The 18,855-nt window shown below is 41.4% G+C and overlaps 1 protein-coding gene across 1 annotated transcript; it reads left to right on the top strand.

Annotated features, from left to right (window-relative positions):
- The first annotated feature begins 940 nt into the window (after window positions 1-940).
- acod1 (aconitate decarboxylase 1) lies at window positions 941-18,342 on the top strand. Its single transcript, XM_055871999.1, has 5 exons — window positions 941-967; window positions 9,136-9,297; window positions 9,792-9,881; window positions 16,401-16,600; window positions 16,895-18,342. The coding sequence occupies exons 1-5, from the start codon at window positions 941-943 to the stop codon at window positions 17,856-17,858; spliced, it is 1,443 nt and encodes a 480-aa protein (XP_055727974.1). The 3' UTR covers window positions 17,859-18,342.
- Window positions 18,343-18,855: the final 513 nt, after the last annotated feature.

The following is an 18,855-nucleotide window of genomic DNA, read 5'->3' as shown; positions in this document are numbered from 1 at the left end:
ATCTTCAATAGGGGCTGAGTTGAAAATCGACCAACCTCAGATTTCCCACTTCCTGGTTGGATTGTTTCTCAGGTTTTTGCCTGCCATATGAGTTCTGTTATACTTACAGACATCATTCAAACAGTTTTAGAAACTTCAGAGTGTCTTCTATCTAAATCTACTAATACGGTGCATATATTAGCAACTGGAACTGAGGAGCAGGCAGTTTACTCTGGGCACGCTTTTCATCCAAACGTGAAAATGCTTCTCACTATCCCAACAACAAGTTATCTCCGAAGAACAGAGGTCTCTCCTTAATGCCCCTATTACCGAGGAAGAGATAATGTTTGCAATTAATAATCTGCTAAATGGTAGGGCCCCAGGACCAGACGGATTTTGTAGTAAGTTCTATAAGGAGTTCCATGGCCTGATCCTTGATCCATTATGTGATATGTTTAACCACTCATTTTCAAATGATCAGCTTCCTCAAACACTGAGAGAAGCCAACATATCACTTATTCTCAAAAAGGGAACATGCCCAGAGTCTTGTTCCTCGTACAGACCCATTTCCCTTTCTGAATGAGGATAGAAAATTGCTTTCTAAAATTTTAGCCACAAGATTAGAGGACTCTACCTAGACCAAGCTGGCTTCATTAAGGCCCGTAAAGTCATGTAACAATGTCAGGCGGCTTCTTAATTTAATTCCTACCAACGAAGTGCTATGGATGGTCTTGTGCTCTCCCTAGATGCTGAGAAAGCATTTGACCGTGTGGAGTGGTCTTACCTATTCTTTGCTCTAACTAAATTTGGTCTAGGGGACAACTTTATAAAATGGGTGAAAGTTTTATATGATGATCCTCAGGCTGCTGTCCTTACTAACGGGCTAAGGTCAAATAGCTTCTCTATACATAGAAGTACCAGACAGGGCTGTCCTTTGTCCCCTCTCCTATTTGCACTCACTATGGAACCACTGGCCGAGGCCATCAGGGTAACGCCTGCTATACAGGGGCTGCTCATTGGTGATGTTCACCATAAAATAAGCTTGTATGCTGATGATGTCCTGATATTCATCTCTAGCCCCGAGACTTCAATTACTTCTCTTGTTAATATTATTGAATTATTCAGCGAATTCTCAGCCTACAAGATTAACTTAACTAAATCAGAGGCTATGCCACTTGGTAACCTTCACTCTGTACCTAATACTGTACCTGTGGACTACTAGATCTAACTAGATCCACACCTCTGGACTGAATCCCCTTCGCCACCATCCTTCTCCATTCTCATTTTTAAATTGTCAAACTGCCTTCCCTTTTAAATGGTCTCCCTCAGGTTTTACGTATCTGGGTATATTTGTAACTCCTAAATTCCAGCAAACGTACAAAGCCAATTTTGTTCCCTTGTTTGATACAATAAGATAGAATCTGGAGCGCTGGAACTCTCTTCTGATTTCATGGTTGGGTGGAATATCCCTCTTGAAAATGAACATTTTACCTAGACTACTTTACCCAATCCAAATTATCCCAGTATTACCCTCCAATAAGGTAATAAAGGATGTAAATGGATGGCTAAGTTCCTTTATATGGAGTAAATGCAAGCCAAGACTTAAGATGGCAATATTGCAGCTGCCAAGTTCTATGGGTGGCTTGGATCTGCCCAATATCAGGTTGTATCAGTGGTGTGCCCACCTATGTTATATTTTTGACTGGATCACAAATGATGACTCCTCTATTTGTTTAGACATTGAGACTTCTCTTTCAAAATACCCCTTACAGGATTTTTTCCCCCCAGAAGTTTCTAGTCTGTAACAGATCACTGCAATAATCCCATTACACTTAACACACTCAAAGTATGGAGGTCAGTTCAACGTCTTTTGGGAAGGTCCAAACTAACCACTGCTCTTAACAACCCAGATTTTGGTCCAGGATTGCTGGATGCTGGCTTTAACTTTTGGCTTAATAAGGGCATACGCAGACTAAATGACTTATTTGCTGATAAGATTTTATAGTCATTTGAGAAGATGGTTAAGAAATGCCGACTCCCAAAGCAGTACTTTTTCCTCTTACTACAAGTAAGACATTATATTTTGAAGAGCACCACCTTAATTGGCAACCCTGATGTGTCTGTCATTGAAAGAAAGCTTTTTTCCCCACAAGGTAAATGTCTATATGGCAGTTTTATGATGCTTTAAGGTCCTTATGATGCTTTAAGGTCGACACACAGAGGGTGAAACAAGTGTGGGAGAAAGAATTGTCTGTTACTATTGATGAAGAGATGTGCGAGGACATTTGGAGATATGCTAAAACAATATCTCTATGTAATCGTACTAGAGCAATCCAGTTCAGAATAATACACAGATTGCATATATCCCCAAATCACAGACATGCTTTTAGCCCCTCTTCCTCTTCTCCTCAGTGTCTCAAATGTAAAACTGACACAGGCACCCTAACACCTTGTTTATGGTCATGTACCAAAATACAAAGACACTGGTCTGGTGTTCTGCAAGAAATTGAAAAGATCCTAGGGGTTCATCTAAAATTGGACCCAGTTTCTTTACTGTTTGGTCTCCCTAGTAGGCATGTTACTTCTGTGAGTAAGAGGAGGCTTTACAACATCCTTACCTTCGCAGCGAGGAAAAACATCCTTTTACAGTGGATTAGTGATCAGGTTCCTTCTATTAAAGATTGGCATAAGATACTATTTGAATAAGTGCCATTGGAATATCTGACATGTACATTACATTCTAAAACAGATCAGTTCTACAAAGTATGGGAACCTAATCTAAATTACCTAGAACCTGAGGTATCAGCTATTATGCTGCAAGGATTCTCTTAGAATGGTGGTGATCTATGTATTTCAGAATTACACTGTACGTTCCATGTGTGGAACCTAACTTCTTGAGTTAAACTGAGCTTTTTTGTTTAATTTCTGTTGGTATGTTTGTTTAAAATGTATGTATTGAGAGACGCAATGATGGGGATGGGGTGAGAAGCGCAGAGCGGGGAGAGGAAGATGGTGTGTGTGTGTGTGTATGTATGTACTGTATGTATGTATATATATATATATATCTGTGTATGTATGTATATATGTATGCAGGTATGTGTAAGTGAGTGCTGTTGTTTTGCTTTGTCTTTGTTGTATCTTTAATATGGGTTAACATTGTGAAATTACAATAAAAAATACTGTTACAAAAAGAAACAATGAAAACGAAAATCCATTTTTTAATAAAGTCCTGAAGTGGTATCGATATATTGACGAAACGTTTTGCATATGGGGAGGAACGGGAGAAGAGCTGTCAGACGTTATGACATTACCCAATGACATTGAGCCCAATCTCAAATTCACTATTGAATGTGATACTAAACGTGTTCATTACCTTAATATGTAGATTGAGAAATCAAATGGAACCCTGTTTACAACTCTGTATAGAAAAGAAACGGACAGAAATATTATATTACAGCTTCCACCCTGAGCCATTAAAAAGAGGACTTCCACGAAACCCGTTTTTCAGACTGCGCCGTATATGCCACTCTCCACAGAGAACGGTCTAGAAAAAGCAGCGGAGATGCGCAACAGGTTTCTAAGAAGAGGCTACTCTCCACGTGTGGATGAAACTCTTATTTTGTCATTGGGGAAAACACGAGATGAACTGCTGCAAAAAAAGACCCACTACAGCTAAAGAACACTCTGTAATGTTCATCATCACATATACTTTGAACTCACGAAAAGTGGGAGATGCGGTCAAGAAACACTGGCATGTTTTATCATCAGACCCAGCTGAATTTAAGAATCCACCACATTGTATATAGGAGAGGTCGCAATTTACGCGATAAATTGGTCCATGCCAACTGCCAGTCACAAAAGAAAATAAGCCAGGCTCTTTTATGCTCTGTTCCGAATGGTAGCTATAAATGCAGAGGTTGTGCACAATGCAACAATATGATGAAGTGTGAATATTTACGCCACCCACATACAGGAAAACGGTTCCAAATAAATTACATTATAACGTGCTCCACCACCCATGTTATCTACATGATTAAATGTCCATGTGGGCTGTGTTATGTAGGTAAAACCTCTCGTTCTCTCAAACAGAGAATTAGTGAACATAAAAGTTCAATCAGGAGAAACGACAGGGATTATCCAGTCGCAGTACATTTTAATGACCAAAAACATGATATTTCTACCTTTAGATTTTGTGGCATAGAGAACGTTAAGATCAGACAGGGGAGGTGATATAAATAATACTCTGAGTAAAAGAGACACTATTTTCTAAAGGTCTTAATGATGAAATGCCTATGTATGTTATGTTGTAAATGTGAACATGAATTAACGCTCCCATTTCAGATTACTCTTAACGTTTTTATTGCTCTGTACCAAATGATTTATGAAAACTTACCTGGTGGGTCGATGTCCTCATTGTGGTTTTACAGACGTGTTTAATACGTTTTATGTACACACCTTATTCGAATATTTATGAAATGCACATTGCTATATTTGGTAACACTTATTTTCCCTAGACTCCAAACCAATTCGATGCATGGAACGGATGTTGGTGGAACTATGTCTACATAAGGGTGCATATTTTTTTGAAACTCACAAAAGCTCTGATGAAGGCCTTGAGGCCGATATGTAAAGCTTATTAAAGAGAAGTGATACTATCAAGAGCAGTGTGCGGGTTTCTTCTTTTTTCTCAGCATGTAAATCTTTGTCGGGAAAACAAACAAAAAATGTTTTAGATGCATGCCAGCAAAGCCACTACACAACACTAAACAATACATTAATTGCACTATAACAGTGACAAACGGTGCCCACAAACTGTTAGGGCCTACAGAAAGCTGTCCCAACAGCAGAGCTTTCTTTTCAGCACCATAGAGTGAATCCTTACCACTGCTACACCTGGCTCTCAGCGGAGCCTTGTCTGGCAGCGAAACAGTTCATTCAGCCTCATTTACTGCATTAAAAAAACATAGCTGATATATATATATTTGGTAACACTTATTTTCCCTCGACTCCAACCCCATTCGATGCATGGAATGGATGTGGGCGGAGCTATGTCTACATAAGGGTGGTAATTTAAAAAAACTCACAAAAGCTTTGATGAAGGCCTTGAGGCCGATATGTAAAGCTTATTAAAGAGCAGTGAGACTAGCAAGAGCAGTGTGCGGGTTTCTTCTTTTTTCTAATTTATTCAACTGTTACCATGCACCTGCAAAAAAGATAGCTCAGATGTGCGAGTGCCTTTTACATTTTGAAGATTTAGATGCTAAAATCACCACTGCTTATACACTATATTAGGCCCAGCCTTTGGAACTTTGGTTTTCCTAGATATGGCTTATTGTGATAAGTATATCTGATGTATTTGGATACTGCTTTAAAGCAAATGTGCAGCATTAGTAAAGATGTGATCAATACATGTTAATGGTTTCATTCCTGTGCTGTTTGTAACAACCCTGGTAGGTTGACTGAGGCACTGGTTACAGTTTGACGCTTTTTCTTGAGTGGGCAGCTTGAAGAATGCCAGTCAATATTTAAATCACCCAGAAAATATATCTCTCTGTTGATATCACATACTACATTGTCAAGCATTTCACACATGTTATCCAGATACTACATTTTAGCAATTGGTGGTCTATAGCAGCTTCCCACACAAATGGGGTTTAGGTAGGCAGATGAACCTGTAGCCATATTACTTCAACATTATTTAACATGAGATCCTCTCTAAGCTTCACAGGAATGTGGTTCTGAATCTAAATGGCAACACCTCCACATTTGGCATTTCTGTCTTTTCTGTAGATGTTATAACCATGTATTGCTACCACTGTATCATCAAAGGTATTATCTAAGTGAGTTTCAGAGATTGTCAGAATATGAACGTCATCTGGTACTAGCAAATTATTGATTTCATGAACCTTGTTTCTTAAGCTACGTATGTTAACGTGGGCTATGTTTCGTACTTTTCAGGAATGCTTGATTGTTTTCATTGCTTTCCTGGGAAGTTGAGCAAAAGTAGACATGCTCAGGTTATTTATGTTAGTGCAGGGTGAGCTGCACACAGTGGACATATTAGGGCAGAGGCATTTAGGGCAGTTAGAGGGGCATAAATTAGGTTACTTACATTGTGTCTTCCAACATTCCTGGGATAATGTACATTTGTGGAAGCATCATGACAACTCAGTGACACAATGGTAGGGATTAACTGAGCTGGGCTTGGGTAATTGATAAATCATTGACCCAACGCAGCCTTATAATGCAATGAAATGATCCAGGAATCAAAATGATAAAACACGATTTGTTTCCATAAGGTAATTGTCAAAATAATGTACACTCACAGAGCTGCATTAGTCTCGTAGCGTTCAATGCCACGATTTAGGGAGGGCAGAGGGCCAGATATTATAGGGTGTTTGTTGGTGTCATTTTGTTCTTTAAAATTCATTGTCAGCTGTTCTGAGCTGCCCTGTCATTGAATGTCATTGAATCCCACATTAACTATGATAGACTCAATTTCCTGATGCAGGTTTAACATTTTTGGGAGCAGCTTATGGATGTCCTGTACTAGTGCTCCTGGATAGCACACATATTTTGCTCCAGAGACTGAGACATTTCTTACCATTGAACTGTCCAATACAATGGCCGGAGAAGGGGATGCAGAAATCTGCCTATTCCTTCCCCTCACACAATTCGTGGAACCTTTCACAGGCCCATGAGAAGCAGGATAGCTAGGATACGCCGACAGCTATCTACAATCTATATGCAATATTAAAGCTGATCTACCCTTAAGACGTTTTAAGTTAAGGTTAGGTTTAAAATCTGACCGTCCAAATTGTAATTACAAGTGGGAAACTTTTTGTTACCCGAGTTGCCAAGTTGGGATTTTTCGGCACTGACCTTTCACCTTTTTTGACAATTACACTTATCAATGTGGATATTGTAGCTAGTTTGACCATATTTTCAATGTTAATCAAGCTAGCTTACTTTATTATTAGCAACGTTAGCTATTTTATCAAGATAGTTAAAATCTTATTGGTTGAAAAATTGGTCCGACTTCAATAGCACTTGCACACAATTATGTAGGATGTACGACTTCCTGTTACCTAGTTTCCCACGAGCACATGAATGCCCTATTACTCCTGAAAACCAAATGTTCATTATGTTCATTTGACTGCAGTTTAGGTATGTGGTCAGTTGTTATATTAAGAAGTGTCAAATTAGTGACATGCAGGCTCTTTTATTTGTTATCTTAGGTACCTCTTATACATGTAGTTTACTCATATCTGTTTTCCTATGACAGTGTAGAAGTAGTACCATAACCTGTCCAGTGGATGGCAAAGTGTAGGAGATGGCACGGTGTAGTAGATGGCAAAGTGTAGGCCTGTTCAAAGCATTAAATCCAGATTCTGTGTTCTTGATATTCTGTTATCTGGATCAGAATAATCGGAAAAGCTGGCAAAAAAAAGCCAGATCGATCTGATCCTGGATTGAAAAAAAAGCGCATTACAGAATCCGGATCATTCTGAAAGTTCTGAAAAACTGGACCCTGGGGATGAGTGAGTCATTAGTTTAGAATGTCAATTGAGCGTTTCAATTACAGAAAGCTGTCCAACAGTGAACTCTGGTGGTCCCAAGGTGGAAACACAGTGTTTCTCCTTTGTGACTCATTGTCGTCTCTTCAGACAACTCATGTGAAAGCAGGGCAGCCGCAGGACAGAGGTAAGAAAGGGAAAATAAGAGACTGGCATCAAAAAACACATATCATGTAGCCTATATCAAGTATGTGTTATTTGATGTGGTATCTTTTTAGGCATTCCAAGGGGGAATCTGAACACACGCATGCAAGCTGTTGTGTCTAGGATTCTGCAGTGGTTTTAGTCAATGTGCTTATAGCTCACATTGTAGCTTTGTTTCATTTCCATATCCATTGAACCAAATGGGGGAATTCCTGGATTTACAAATTACAGAGTCAGCGTCAAATGTCCAGTGTGTGTGGGGTCTCAAAAAAACGGAAGTTGCGAAACGCAGTGGCATGCTTGAGTTCCTCAAGTCTGCTTATTAGAATCACTGTGAACTCTGATCTTTTTCTCATGACCCTAGTAGTAGTAATGTGAAATGGCTGGAATAAAATTGATTAAAGCTTTCCTAGAATACTATAATACTAAACAATAATGCATTAGTACTTTTTTCTGCATGGATAGTCTATTCCTTGTCTTCAAATCATCTGGTTCAGTCACTATACCCAGAGCTGAGCATTACGCTCTGCCACCTCTGGTTGCTTGGCATTTCCACCCCTTTGATGGAGGGGCCAACTCCCGCTCATCCCAGTCAAAGCTCTTCTCTGTCCTGGTACCCCAATGGTGGAACAAGCTCCCCCTCGACAACCATCAGACTGTCCCCATCTTCCGAAAATGTCTGAACCCCCCCCCACTCACACTTATATTTTCTTTCTAGCACTCATTTTTCTAATAGCAGCTTTGTAAAATGTTTTTTTTAACTTGCAATGACTTTAATATGTGGTTGTTTTACATACCTTACTAGGATGCACCGACTAAGTCGCTTGGATGAGAGCGTATGCTAAATGACATGACAATCATAAAGAACTGAGGACAATGCACATGACAATACTCAAATATAAACACATAGACAATACAACACATTAGGACAAGACCATAAAAGGAATGAAATGTGGTACTAGCAATCAAAAAAGACAAGTAGAAGTAAAACTGTCTTTGGTTGTCATGAAAGTTCCCACACCTCAGTAAGCATGCCTTGGTTTGGCCATTCTGGAAAGTTTGTAAACCAGCATTGAGAAATGCCTTCTCTTATGATATAAAAGGGATCCCTGGTCATGTACACAGCCAAAAGGAGACAAGGGATAGTAGGGGCGGCACAATGCTACGCAAGGTTTCCCATCATGTCAGTGTTACACAAACAACTTTTAGTGTACTTTGTTTGGCATAAGATTCTGCAAGACAAAGGCATATTTGCAAAGTGGATCTCATGCTAGTAGTTAGATAGACAAAATTGATGTTACTTCACTTGGGTTCTTTGCCTACAGTGAGAATAACTACTATTGCTATAAGGGCTCCATGCTATCCCCATTGATTTCAGTTGGAATTGACTGCTGTCGGGGTAGCAATAAAACGTGAACTCCTCTGTCTCTTCCAGAGTGTCACAGAGAGTTTTGGCGCGGCCATCTCCAGCCTCAACGCAGTTCACCTGACAGATACTGTGATCCGCAGGAGTAAGAGGATGATGCTGGACACGTTGGGAGTGGGGCTCTTGGGGACCAGTACAGCGGTCTTCAGCAAGGCTCTACAGTACAGCCAGGTAAACTATATATAAGTACTGTACTTCACAACAGACAAGGAAACAGGCAAGCAGCAGTGTATATGGCTGTGCTTGTGGCATTTCTGCGTGTAAACAGAAATGACACATGCCACAATGGGCACGTGGCTGTAAACTTTGATATCAATCTCGGCATATACTGTACAGAATGGTCATATTTTTACACCAAAATATGTTTCTGATTGTATATACTTTTTATTTTCAATTGTTTACATGTTTATAGTTATGTATGCCATATGCTACATACCATATGTGCCATATGCCATTGCCCCTACAGTTATTTTTCAACATTTATTGTTGAAAAACGATATCCTGAGTTAACAATGATAATGTACGAGATGTTTTTAGCACAATTGTGATATTTAGACCCCCAAAAAATGAAATCTAAAATGGGGATTTATATGGTTGACTAGAGGCAGGTTACTAATCAGTCCACCCTCAGAGTTTCTGATGCTGTTGATGGTGTATGATCTTAGTTCTTCAAATCAGTGGAGAGGAGCAGTGTGTGGGGAGGATCTGGGATGACACTGCCACCCCAGTATGCTGCCTTCGCCAATGGCATAGCGGTAAGACATCTCACATACAGTGAGCCCCCATATACTTACCAAGTGATTTATCTTTCAATGTTCCTCTTAATCTCATTATATTCCTTTTCAAATCCCTCCCTTTGTCCTTATTTTTCTCTGTGTTAAATGTTGACATTTTAATTGAGATTTGATTGACGCATTATACTCTGAAATGTTAATATTTATAAGATGTTAATATTAATAAGAGAATGCATTTTATTCAGTACTCAGTTTTATCACAATTCCCCCTGTATGTTTCACTTCCTCAAGTTGTTAGTGACCTAATACTTGGGTCGGTTACTTTCTAAATGTAATCCATTTACAGAACCTGTCCAAAATTGTGATCAGTAACGTAATTTTGCGATTACCCAAACTCAGTAACGTAATCTGATTATTTTTAGTTACCTTGGATTACTTTCCCCTTAAGAGGCATTAGAAGAAGACAAAAAGGATCAATCAAACGCACTTGGTGTGTCATCATAGTGGTCTCTGACTTGTGATCAGACTAGTTGGAAAAAACTTAAACTTGCGCCTTTTTAAAGGCTGAATTGAATGTCATTGGTAAACAGAAAAGTGTCATACTGTATTTTTTTCTCGCAAACATCCTATCTGTATTTAATAAGTAATCCAAGAAGTAATCATCTAGTTTCTCAAAAGTATCTGTCATCCTGAACTGGGTTGTGTTCAATAGAGCAAACCGTGGTAGCACATTTTGTATGGCCAAATTTGAACATTTTGTTCACTTCTGGAGCCTGTTCAGGAGGGTGCAATGTCACAGAACATTCAGACAGAAATGCATTTAGTATCAGATATGCGTGTCTGTCATGTAGAATAGGTCATCGTATCAGCTCTATTCTATTTATATCTTTTTTTTTCAATTTGAAGTTTTATTAAGTTTTCAATCAACCAACCAAACACATTCCACATTCACAGATGTGACAGACTTAAAAAAATAATAATAATAATAAAAAATTGTTTTATAAATATATATACACACATACACACACACAACACACACACACACACACACACACACACACACACACACACACACACACACACATACACACAAATAATAATTATAACAACATTTAAAATATAGAACTTGCAGCAGCACTATCAAGGTTCTTATTAGCTATTTCCAGCCTTAGCTGAGATGACGAGCCAATAATTAGTTTTTAGATTTTACAGCACCTTACACAACACACATCTGCTCATCTCCCTGATCCCCCCCATTCACTCTGTCCAATTTGAAATATAGTTGAGTAGTGGAGACCAGAGTCTATCAAACTTGGGCTGTCTCTTGTGGAGGTCATAAGTGAGCTTTTCAAGAGGGAGAAAGTCAACAATCTGGTCAATCCACATTTTAAATGTAGGAGAGGTACTAGAGGCCCACAATAGAAGAATACATTTCTTAGCAAAGTATGTAATGGTCATAAGCAAATTTTCTCTGTCAGGATCAAGAACAAAGTCCTGCTGGGCATTAAGAAAATAGAGACACGGAGTCATATCAAACTGTACATCTAGTATTTTCTGTGCAGCAGTATGTATAGATTGCCAAAATCTGGCAATCTCTCTACAGCTCCAAAATACATGCATATAGGTTCCACGTTCAGAGGTACATCTTTTACAGTTAGGAGAAATGTCTGTTTTCATTCTATGGAGTCTCAAGGGAGTGTAATAAAATGTGTTAAAAAAAATTGTAATTAGATTCTTTCATTTTTACATTAGTAGAGGAGCAGTATACCCTGTCGCAAACCTCCGCCCATAACTCATCACTGATAGTCAGACCAAGGTCCTTTTCCCAGATTATTTTCAAAGGAGTAAAGGAGGAGCCTCCTTTCTCAGAAAGGAGTCTATAGATATAAGATATTTTGCCTTTAATGGATTGTGCTGTGACAAGAAGGGTTTCAACTTCATTCAACTGAGTTCTAAACCTCCTCTTGGAAGTAAATGAGGAGATGACATGTCTAATTTGAAGATATATAAAAAAAAAAATGGGATCTTGGCACATTGAATTCACTGCAGAGCTCTTGAAAGGATTTCAGTGTAGTGGTCTTCTGATGAAATAGGTCTGAAAAGGTCCTGATTCCTAGAGTATGCCAAAGATTAAAGTTGGCCTCCCTCAGGGCTTTTGGCAAGTCTGGGTTGCCTACTATAGGCAAGTGAGAACATATTTGGGAGGAGATGCCCAGGTATTTCTTACAGTCCCTCCACGCTAGTAGGGTGCTGTAAATCACAAATGTTTTGGCTATGTTGCCCACTTCACTAAAGTTATTAATGAATATAGTTGAGCTTAGTGGCAATGAACCACAGGATTGGACTTCTATCTGGATCCACGTTGACTCTTGTCTGTTTGTGATCCATGTTAGCATGTTGCGGATTTGGGCAGACCAGTAGTACAATTGAAGGGAGGGAAGGGCAAAACCACCCTTAGATTCAAGTTTCGATAGAGTGGAGAGCTTGATCCGAGGTGTTTTTATTGCCCCATATAAATTTGGTGATGCTTTGGTTAATTGTTTTGAAAAAGGAAGCTGGGAGATAGCATGGGAGCATCTGAAATAAATAGTTCAGTCCAGGGAGGATGTTCATACGGATTACATTAATTCTTCCTACTAAGCTAATTGGGAGGGAGATCCAGGTTTGGAGGTTGTTCTTGATTCGATCCAGGAGTGGAAGATAATTCTCCTTGAAAAGCCTATTCAGATCTGGTGTTATGAATAACCCAAGGTATTGAAACCCCTGTGTCTTCCATTGGAACGGACATAGTGTCTTCATAGAACTGGTGAGTGTAATATTGAGAGGTCAGACAGTGGATTTGTTAAAATTAATCTTATAACCTGAAAACGTGCCATACTGAGCAATTGTGTCTAAACTGAGAGGAAGGGATTTCTCAGGGTTGGATATGTAGAGCAAGACATCATCCGCATAAAGCGAAATCTTGTGCTGCAGGCCGCCTGCAGGAACACCCATAATACTTGGATTGCTCCTTATCGACTCTGCCAGAGGCTCCGCCCCCAACAAGTAGAGCAGGGGGGACAACGAGCACCCTTGTCTTGTGCCCCGTCCCAAAGGGAATCTGTGTTCAGTCCGTTAGTAGTCACCATGGCATTTGGATGAGAGTATAGTGATTTGATCAATTTAATAAAGTTTGGGCCCATATTTAACTTTTCTAAGACTGAGAACAGAAAGCTCCACTCCATCCTGTCGAACGCCTTCTCAGCATCCAGTGAAGCCAGCAGGACAGGTGTCTTCTGTGCGTTTACTTGATCAATAATATCAAAAAGACGGCGAATGTTATCAGAAGAGTATCTGTCTCTAATAAATACAGTTTGGTCCGCTTTTATTATTTTGGGAAGAAGAGTGTTTAGTCTTTTGGCGAGCAATTTGGTAATTATTTTGTAGTCGAAATCCAACAAGCTTATGGGCCGGAAGGAGGAGCAGGATAGGGGGTCCTTGTCTTTTTTGAGCAACACTGTAATGCGAGCTGTGTGCATTGAGTCTGGGAGAACTCAGTTTTTGCAAAAATCCTCCAGCATTGGCATGAAAATAGGGCTAAGCTGGGGCCAAAAAGCTTTGTAGAACTCTCTGGGGAATCCATCTGGGCCTGGGGACTTATTAGGTGGCATGGAGGTAATTGCCTCCAGGATCTCCTCAGGAGTGAAGAGGGAGTTGAGATCTTCTTGGTCGGTCTCTGATAGTTTAGGCAGCGAGATTCCCTCTAGGAAGGAGTGGAGTTCTGCCTCCGTGTGTTTTCTCTCAGAGGTATATAGTTTGCACTAAAAATCATGAAAAGTTAAATTGATCTTTTTTGGGTCATATGTGACCTCGTCCTCTGCTGTTCGGATAGCCATAATTGTACGCTCTGACTGCTCTTTTTTTAATTGATAGTCCAAATTCAGTTTGGCTTTGGCTGCTTTAAGTTGTCTCCTGGAGGTGCTGTCTGGGGATTGTTTATGTACTTTTTCACAGCGTTCCAGCTCCCTCTCCAGATCTAGCCTGTGTGCTTCCATTGCTTTTTTCTTAGAGGAAGCATATGCAATTAGATGACCTCTTAGTGTGGCTTTAGCAGCGTCCCACATTGTGGCCGGAGAAACAGGAGAATCTTTGTTGTCTTGTGTGTAGTTGTCTATCCATGTAGTTACCAATGTATGGAATGCTTCGTTTGATAGCATGGAGGTGTTGAATTTCCAGCTCTTTGACCTCGGGATGTTTTTGCAGAGGTCAAAGCGGAGGTGGACAAAGGCGTGATCCGAAAGCGCTATGGGTCCGATTGTACACGTGGCTGAATTTATTAAACTCTTTGAGATAAAAATGTAATCTATACGGGAGTAGGTGTTATGGGCATTAGAGTAGTATGTATAGTCCATAGATGAGCTATTAGTCTCTCTCCAGATATCTATCAGTCCCATCTCTTTAGTAAGAGAGTTCAACATCTTTGCAGATCTAGGATTTGTGGTGGGGACTTGAGATGATTTGTCTAGGGTTGGGTTCAGGGTACAATTAAAATCTCCGGCCAACACTCCAAAGGAAACACAATGCTCATTGAACAGGGTTATCATTTTCGACATAAAAGCAGGAGTATCTGTGTTAGGGGCGTATATGTTTAAGATAGTAATTGGTTGCCCATACAGTGACCCATTTATCAAAATAAATCTCCCCTCCGGATCAGATATGTTTTTGTCAATTATGAATGGAACATTCTTATGGATAAGTATGGCTGTACCTCTACTGTTGGATTTGAAAGATGAGAAATACACCTGTCCCACCCAAGCTCTGCGGAGTTTGGCATGTTCGGGATCACAGAGGTGTGTCTCTTGCAATAGCGCGATGTCTGCTTTTTCCTTTTTTAGAGCACATAGTATCTTTTTCCGTTTTATTGCATGACCTAGACCATGGCAGTTCCATGTCAATAGATTTAAGGTACTAGTCATCGTCATCGAACAGTAATCGAACTTTAGTGCAAGTCATCTCTGGGTAAAGGTGGATAGTAGTTACAGCTGCGTTCACATAAAAAGGAAAATAAATGGTTTACATAAAATAACAATCTCTGAACACCCCAGCCGAGTTCCCAAACAACTCGACATATCCCGTTGGATCTATTACCTCCCCGCTCAGTCACAATTCTGTGTTCCAAAAAAAAAAAAACGGGAACAGTTCTCAACGCACAACGTCTCCCCCTCCCCACCAAAGAAATGCCTCATCCTCTCCGCCCCGCATTGAGTAAATGACAACGTGGCCCCCGTCCAGACCACATTAAAAAAGGGAGAAAATAAAATCAATAGCCCAACCTACATATAGTAGGCCTAGGTTATAATATGGGGCTATAATGACATTTAGCAGGGCGGGTGGGTCTTTGGATATCGGCTATATGTTGTCTTACCTCCTTTAGTAATAACAGTAATCGGTCCATTTCTCATTGACCGGGGTTGTCTTTCAAAAAACGTTTTGCCTCTTCGGGAGTTTTGAAGTGTCGCAGGGCTCCTTGGGGAAGAATCCTGAGCTCGTTTGGGTATTTGAATCCCCTAAAGATGCCTCGGTCAATGGAGCATTTCTTCACCTCGTCAAACTCTCGGCGCTTTCGGCGTATTCCAGCTGACAGGTCCTGGAGTAAGGTGAGTTTGGCGTTTCCCACTGTAATGGTGTTGGTTTTCACCGCCTGTAGGACTCGTTCCTTGTCAGTGAATCTCAGGAAACGTATGGTGATTGGGCGCGGTGGTTGTCTGGCTGCTGGTGGGGGCCTCAGTGCTCGGTGAGCTCTCTCGAGTACTATGGGCCTGTCGGTGGACAGGTGGAGCCACTCGGGAAGTTTGTCTTGCAGGTAGCGGATCAGTGGCATGTTTCCCTCTTCTTTTTCGCCCAGATTTAATAGAACACAATTATTCCTTTGCCCCCTGTTTTCCAGGTCCTCTGTTTTCTCTTCCAGCTGCTCTATTTTTTTTCCGCATATGCTATTGTTTCCATGGCGTCTGTCAATAAGTTTTCCGTGGATAGGATTCGCCCCTCTGCCTCGTCCAGTCGCCCCGCGTTTATGGTTATCTTGTTGTTTATGTCAGGCAAAGCATTTTCCAGGATTGTCACCTTGCCCCCTATCGCACTGAGCTGAGCGTTAATGGCATCTAGTTTAGTGTTGAGTTCTGTACGTTGGGACCTCAGCTCAGAAAAGATGTCTTTGACAGAGTGCGAGGTTGGCATTCGTTGGGCCTCGGGGGGGAACGGGTCCTCTTGCTCCTGGCTAATGGCGCTAGCTTTTTCTGAAGCTAGCTGCTTCTTGGAGGCTTTTTCCGTCGCTAATGCTCGAGTCCGGGTAAAAATGTCACCTGTAGTGTCGCCTTTTGTAGCCGCCATGACTTTTTGACTAAAGCTAAATGAGTTTAAACTTGAAGTGGAGATAAGATTAGGAATTGGAAACTACTTGTGCGGAGCTGCTAGTTCATGCGGCCATCTCGTTCAGGGGTCACGTGATCCCCCTCTATTTATATCTTAACGTGTCTCCTCTCTGAATGTACCTCGCCTCAGGTGCACTCTATGGACTTTGATGATACGTGGCACCCTGCAACCCACCCCTCTGGGGCGGTGCTCCCTGCCCTCCTGGCCCTGGCAGAGACTCTGCCCACCCAGCCATCTGGCCTGGACTTGCTGCTGGCCTTCAACGTAGGCATCGAGGTGCAAGGGCGACTCATGAAGTTCTCCAAGGAGGCCCACAATATACCTAGAAGGTATAAATGAGAATGCCAATAAATGTGTGGATTTGCATGCATGCAATTTGTTTTTATTGTTTGTACAAAATATGTTGGCAGTTTGTTTTGTACTGCCAATATAATTACTGTATATTTGTAGTCACAATTGCTTATTCAAATCATATTTGTGAGTAGAGATATACAGTACATGCATTGTACAGGATGTATTTGACACACATTAGCTATTGCACTCAAATCTAAAATACCACATTTCTGGTGAGCTTCTAATTCCAATCTTCCCCCAGTGCTAAACTTTTGATTCTTCTCTCCCAGGTTCCACCCTCCTGCTGTTGTGGGAGTGATGGGCAGTGCAGCAGCTTCAGCTAAGCTCCTAGCCCTCTCCCCAGCCCAGTGTGTCCACTCTCTGGCTATCGCTGCCTCCTCCGCGGGGGCCCCCATGGCCAATGCAGCTACCCAGACCAAACCCCTCCACACTGGCAATGCCGCCCGCAGAGGCCTGGAGGCCGCCAAGCTCGCCCAGCTGGGGCTGGAGGGAAGTCAGGCCATCCTGGATCTCGAGTCTGGCTTCGGGGTCTTCTACTCAGACTATAGTCCCTCTGAGCTCCCTGGGACTAATGATGGTTGTGGTGGTGGGTTTCGATGGGTTTTGGAGGAGCAGGATGTGGCCATCAAGCGCTTCCCGGCCCACCTGGGAATGCACTGGGTGGTGGATGCCGCCTTGGCAGTCCGGGCTAAGCTTGGAGCCTCCGGAGAACCTGACCTCTGTAAGGTCCAGAAGGTGGTGCTCCGAGTGCCTCCCTCCAGGTACATTGACTGCCCCTTCCCAGCCATGGAGCACCAGGCCAGGCATTCATTTCAGTTCAATGCCTGCTCAGCCCTGCTGGACAACCAGGTGTCCGTGAACTCCTTCAGCGGGCCTCAGATAGAAAGGCTGGCCTTGAGGGAGCTCCTGGCCAAGGTCAGAGTCGAGAACCCCCAAGACAACCACCCCAGCTTCGACAAGATGTACTGCGAGGTGACAGTAGAGATGGAGCATGGGGAGAGTGTCACAGCCAGGTGTAATACCTTCTACGGCCACTGGAGGAAGCCATTGAGTCGGGAGGACTTAGTTGGGAAATTTGAGGCGAACGCCTCCACTGTGCTTAGCCAAGAAGCTGTGGAGAGGGTTGTGGACTTTATAGGGAATATAGAGAAGTGCCCGGACTGTACGGTGCTGGGGTCATATCTGCAGATGAGCAGGCCGACAACCCATCTCTTCAGAGAACACCTTGGCTAACCAAAATCCCAGCACTCTCTCAGACCCCATTTGCATTATCCCTCGTCGAACAGCCGTGACAGGATTACATTCCGAACACAGGCCTTGAATTTATTGCAATTATACCTGGCATTAAAATGCATGCACTCTGGCTGCATTGTGTTCGGATCTCACTTTTTCCTCCCATTTATGCAACTTAGTTTGTGGTCACAATTCAAGTAGTAGGCCTAAATGAAATATAGCCTATACATCACATGGTATTCTGGTGCTTTCATTGTTTTTTCAAAGGTCCATTTCCATTTTATTATGCTAGGCATGACTGTATTTGTACAGCAGACCATCGGATACAGTATATTCACCTCCATTGGATTTTTTCACATTTTGTTGTGTTACAAAGTAGGATATAATTGTCATTTTTTTGTCACTAATCTACACAAAATAACTCATAATGTCAAAGTGAAAAGAAAATTGTATACATTTGTACAAATGAATAAAATTAATCATAAAAATGTATTTGTCATGGCAAGCCTAAATAAGTTCAGTAGTTATAATTTGCTTAACAAATCAAATAACAACTGCAATACAGTGCTTGACTTGGGCAGGAGCTCACTGGAGCTGAGTTACAGTACCTCAAATTGTTTCCCAGCCCTGATTCCTCACATCTGCTAACTGTCACATAGATAAGACTATTTACTTTCTATAAAAGGAACGGGCCAACTGTGTTCGTTGGGCTTTTCAACTCGGAACTATATGAGTGGTTGTTGAAATTGCTACATTTTTCAAAATCTTACAATGAAGTTGTTGTTTGAAAGAATCTGCAGTCTCTCTTCCTATAGAATGTATACCACAGTGGATAGGCTGGACTGATTGCATTTACACTGAACTAAGATAGGAATAAAATTCAAGAAAGTCCACCTAGGTGGTCAGGCCTATCTGCTTACATTCCGAACTCAATGCGCATTGTGCGCATTTAGACCTGAGATTAACATGCGTTTCTTGTTATGTGAGTACAAATGTG

Source organism: Salvelinus fontinalis, chromosome 19 (assembly GCF_029448725.1).
Source record: "Salvelinus fontinalis isolate EN_2023a chromosome 19, ASM2944872v1, whole genome shotgun sequence".
Taxonomy (NCBI): Eukaryota; Metazoa; Chordata; class Actinopteri; order Salmoniformes; family Salmonidae; genus Salvelinus; species Salvelinus fontinalis.
Note: the sequence above shows the minus strand (reverse complement) of the source record. Positions and strands in the feature narration are given on the sequence as shown.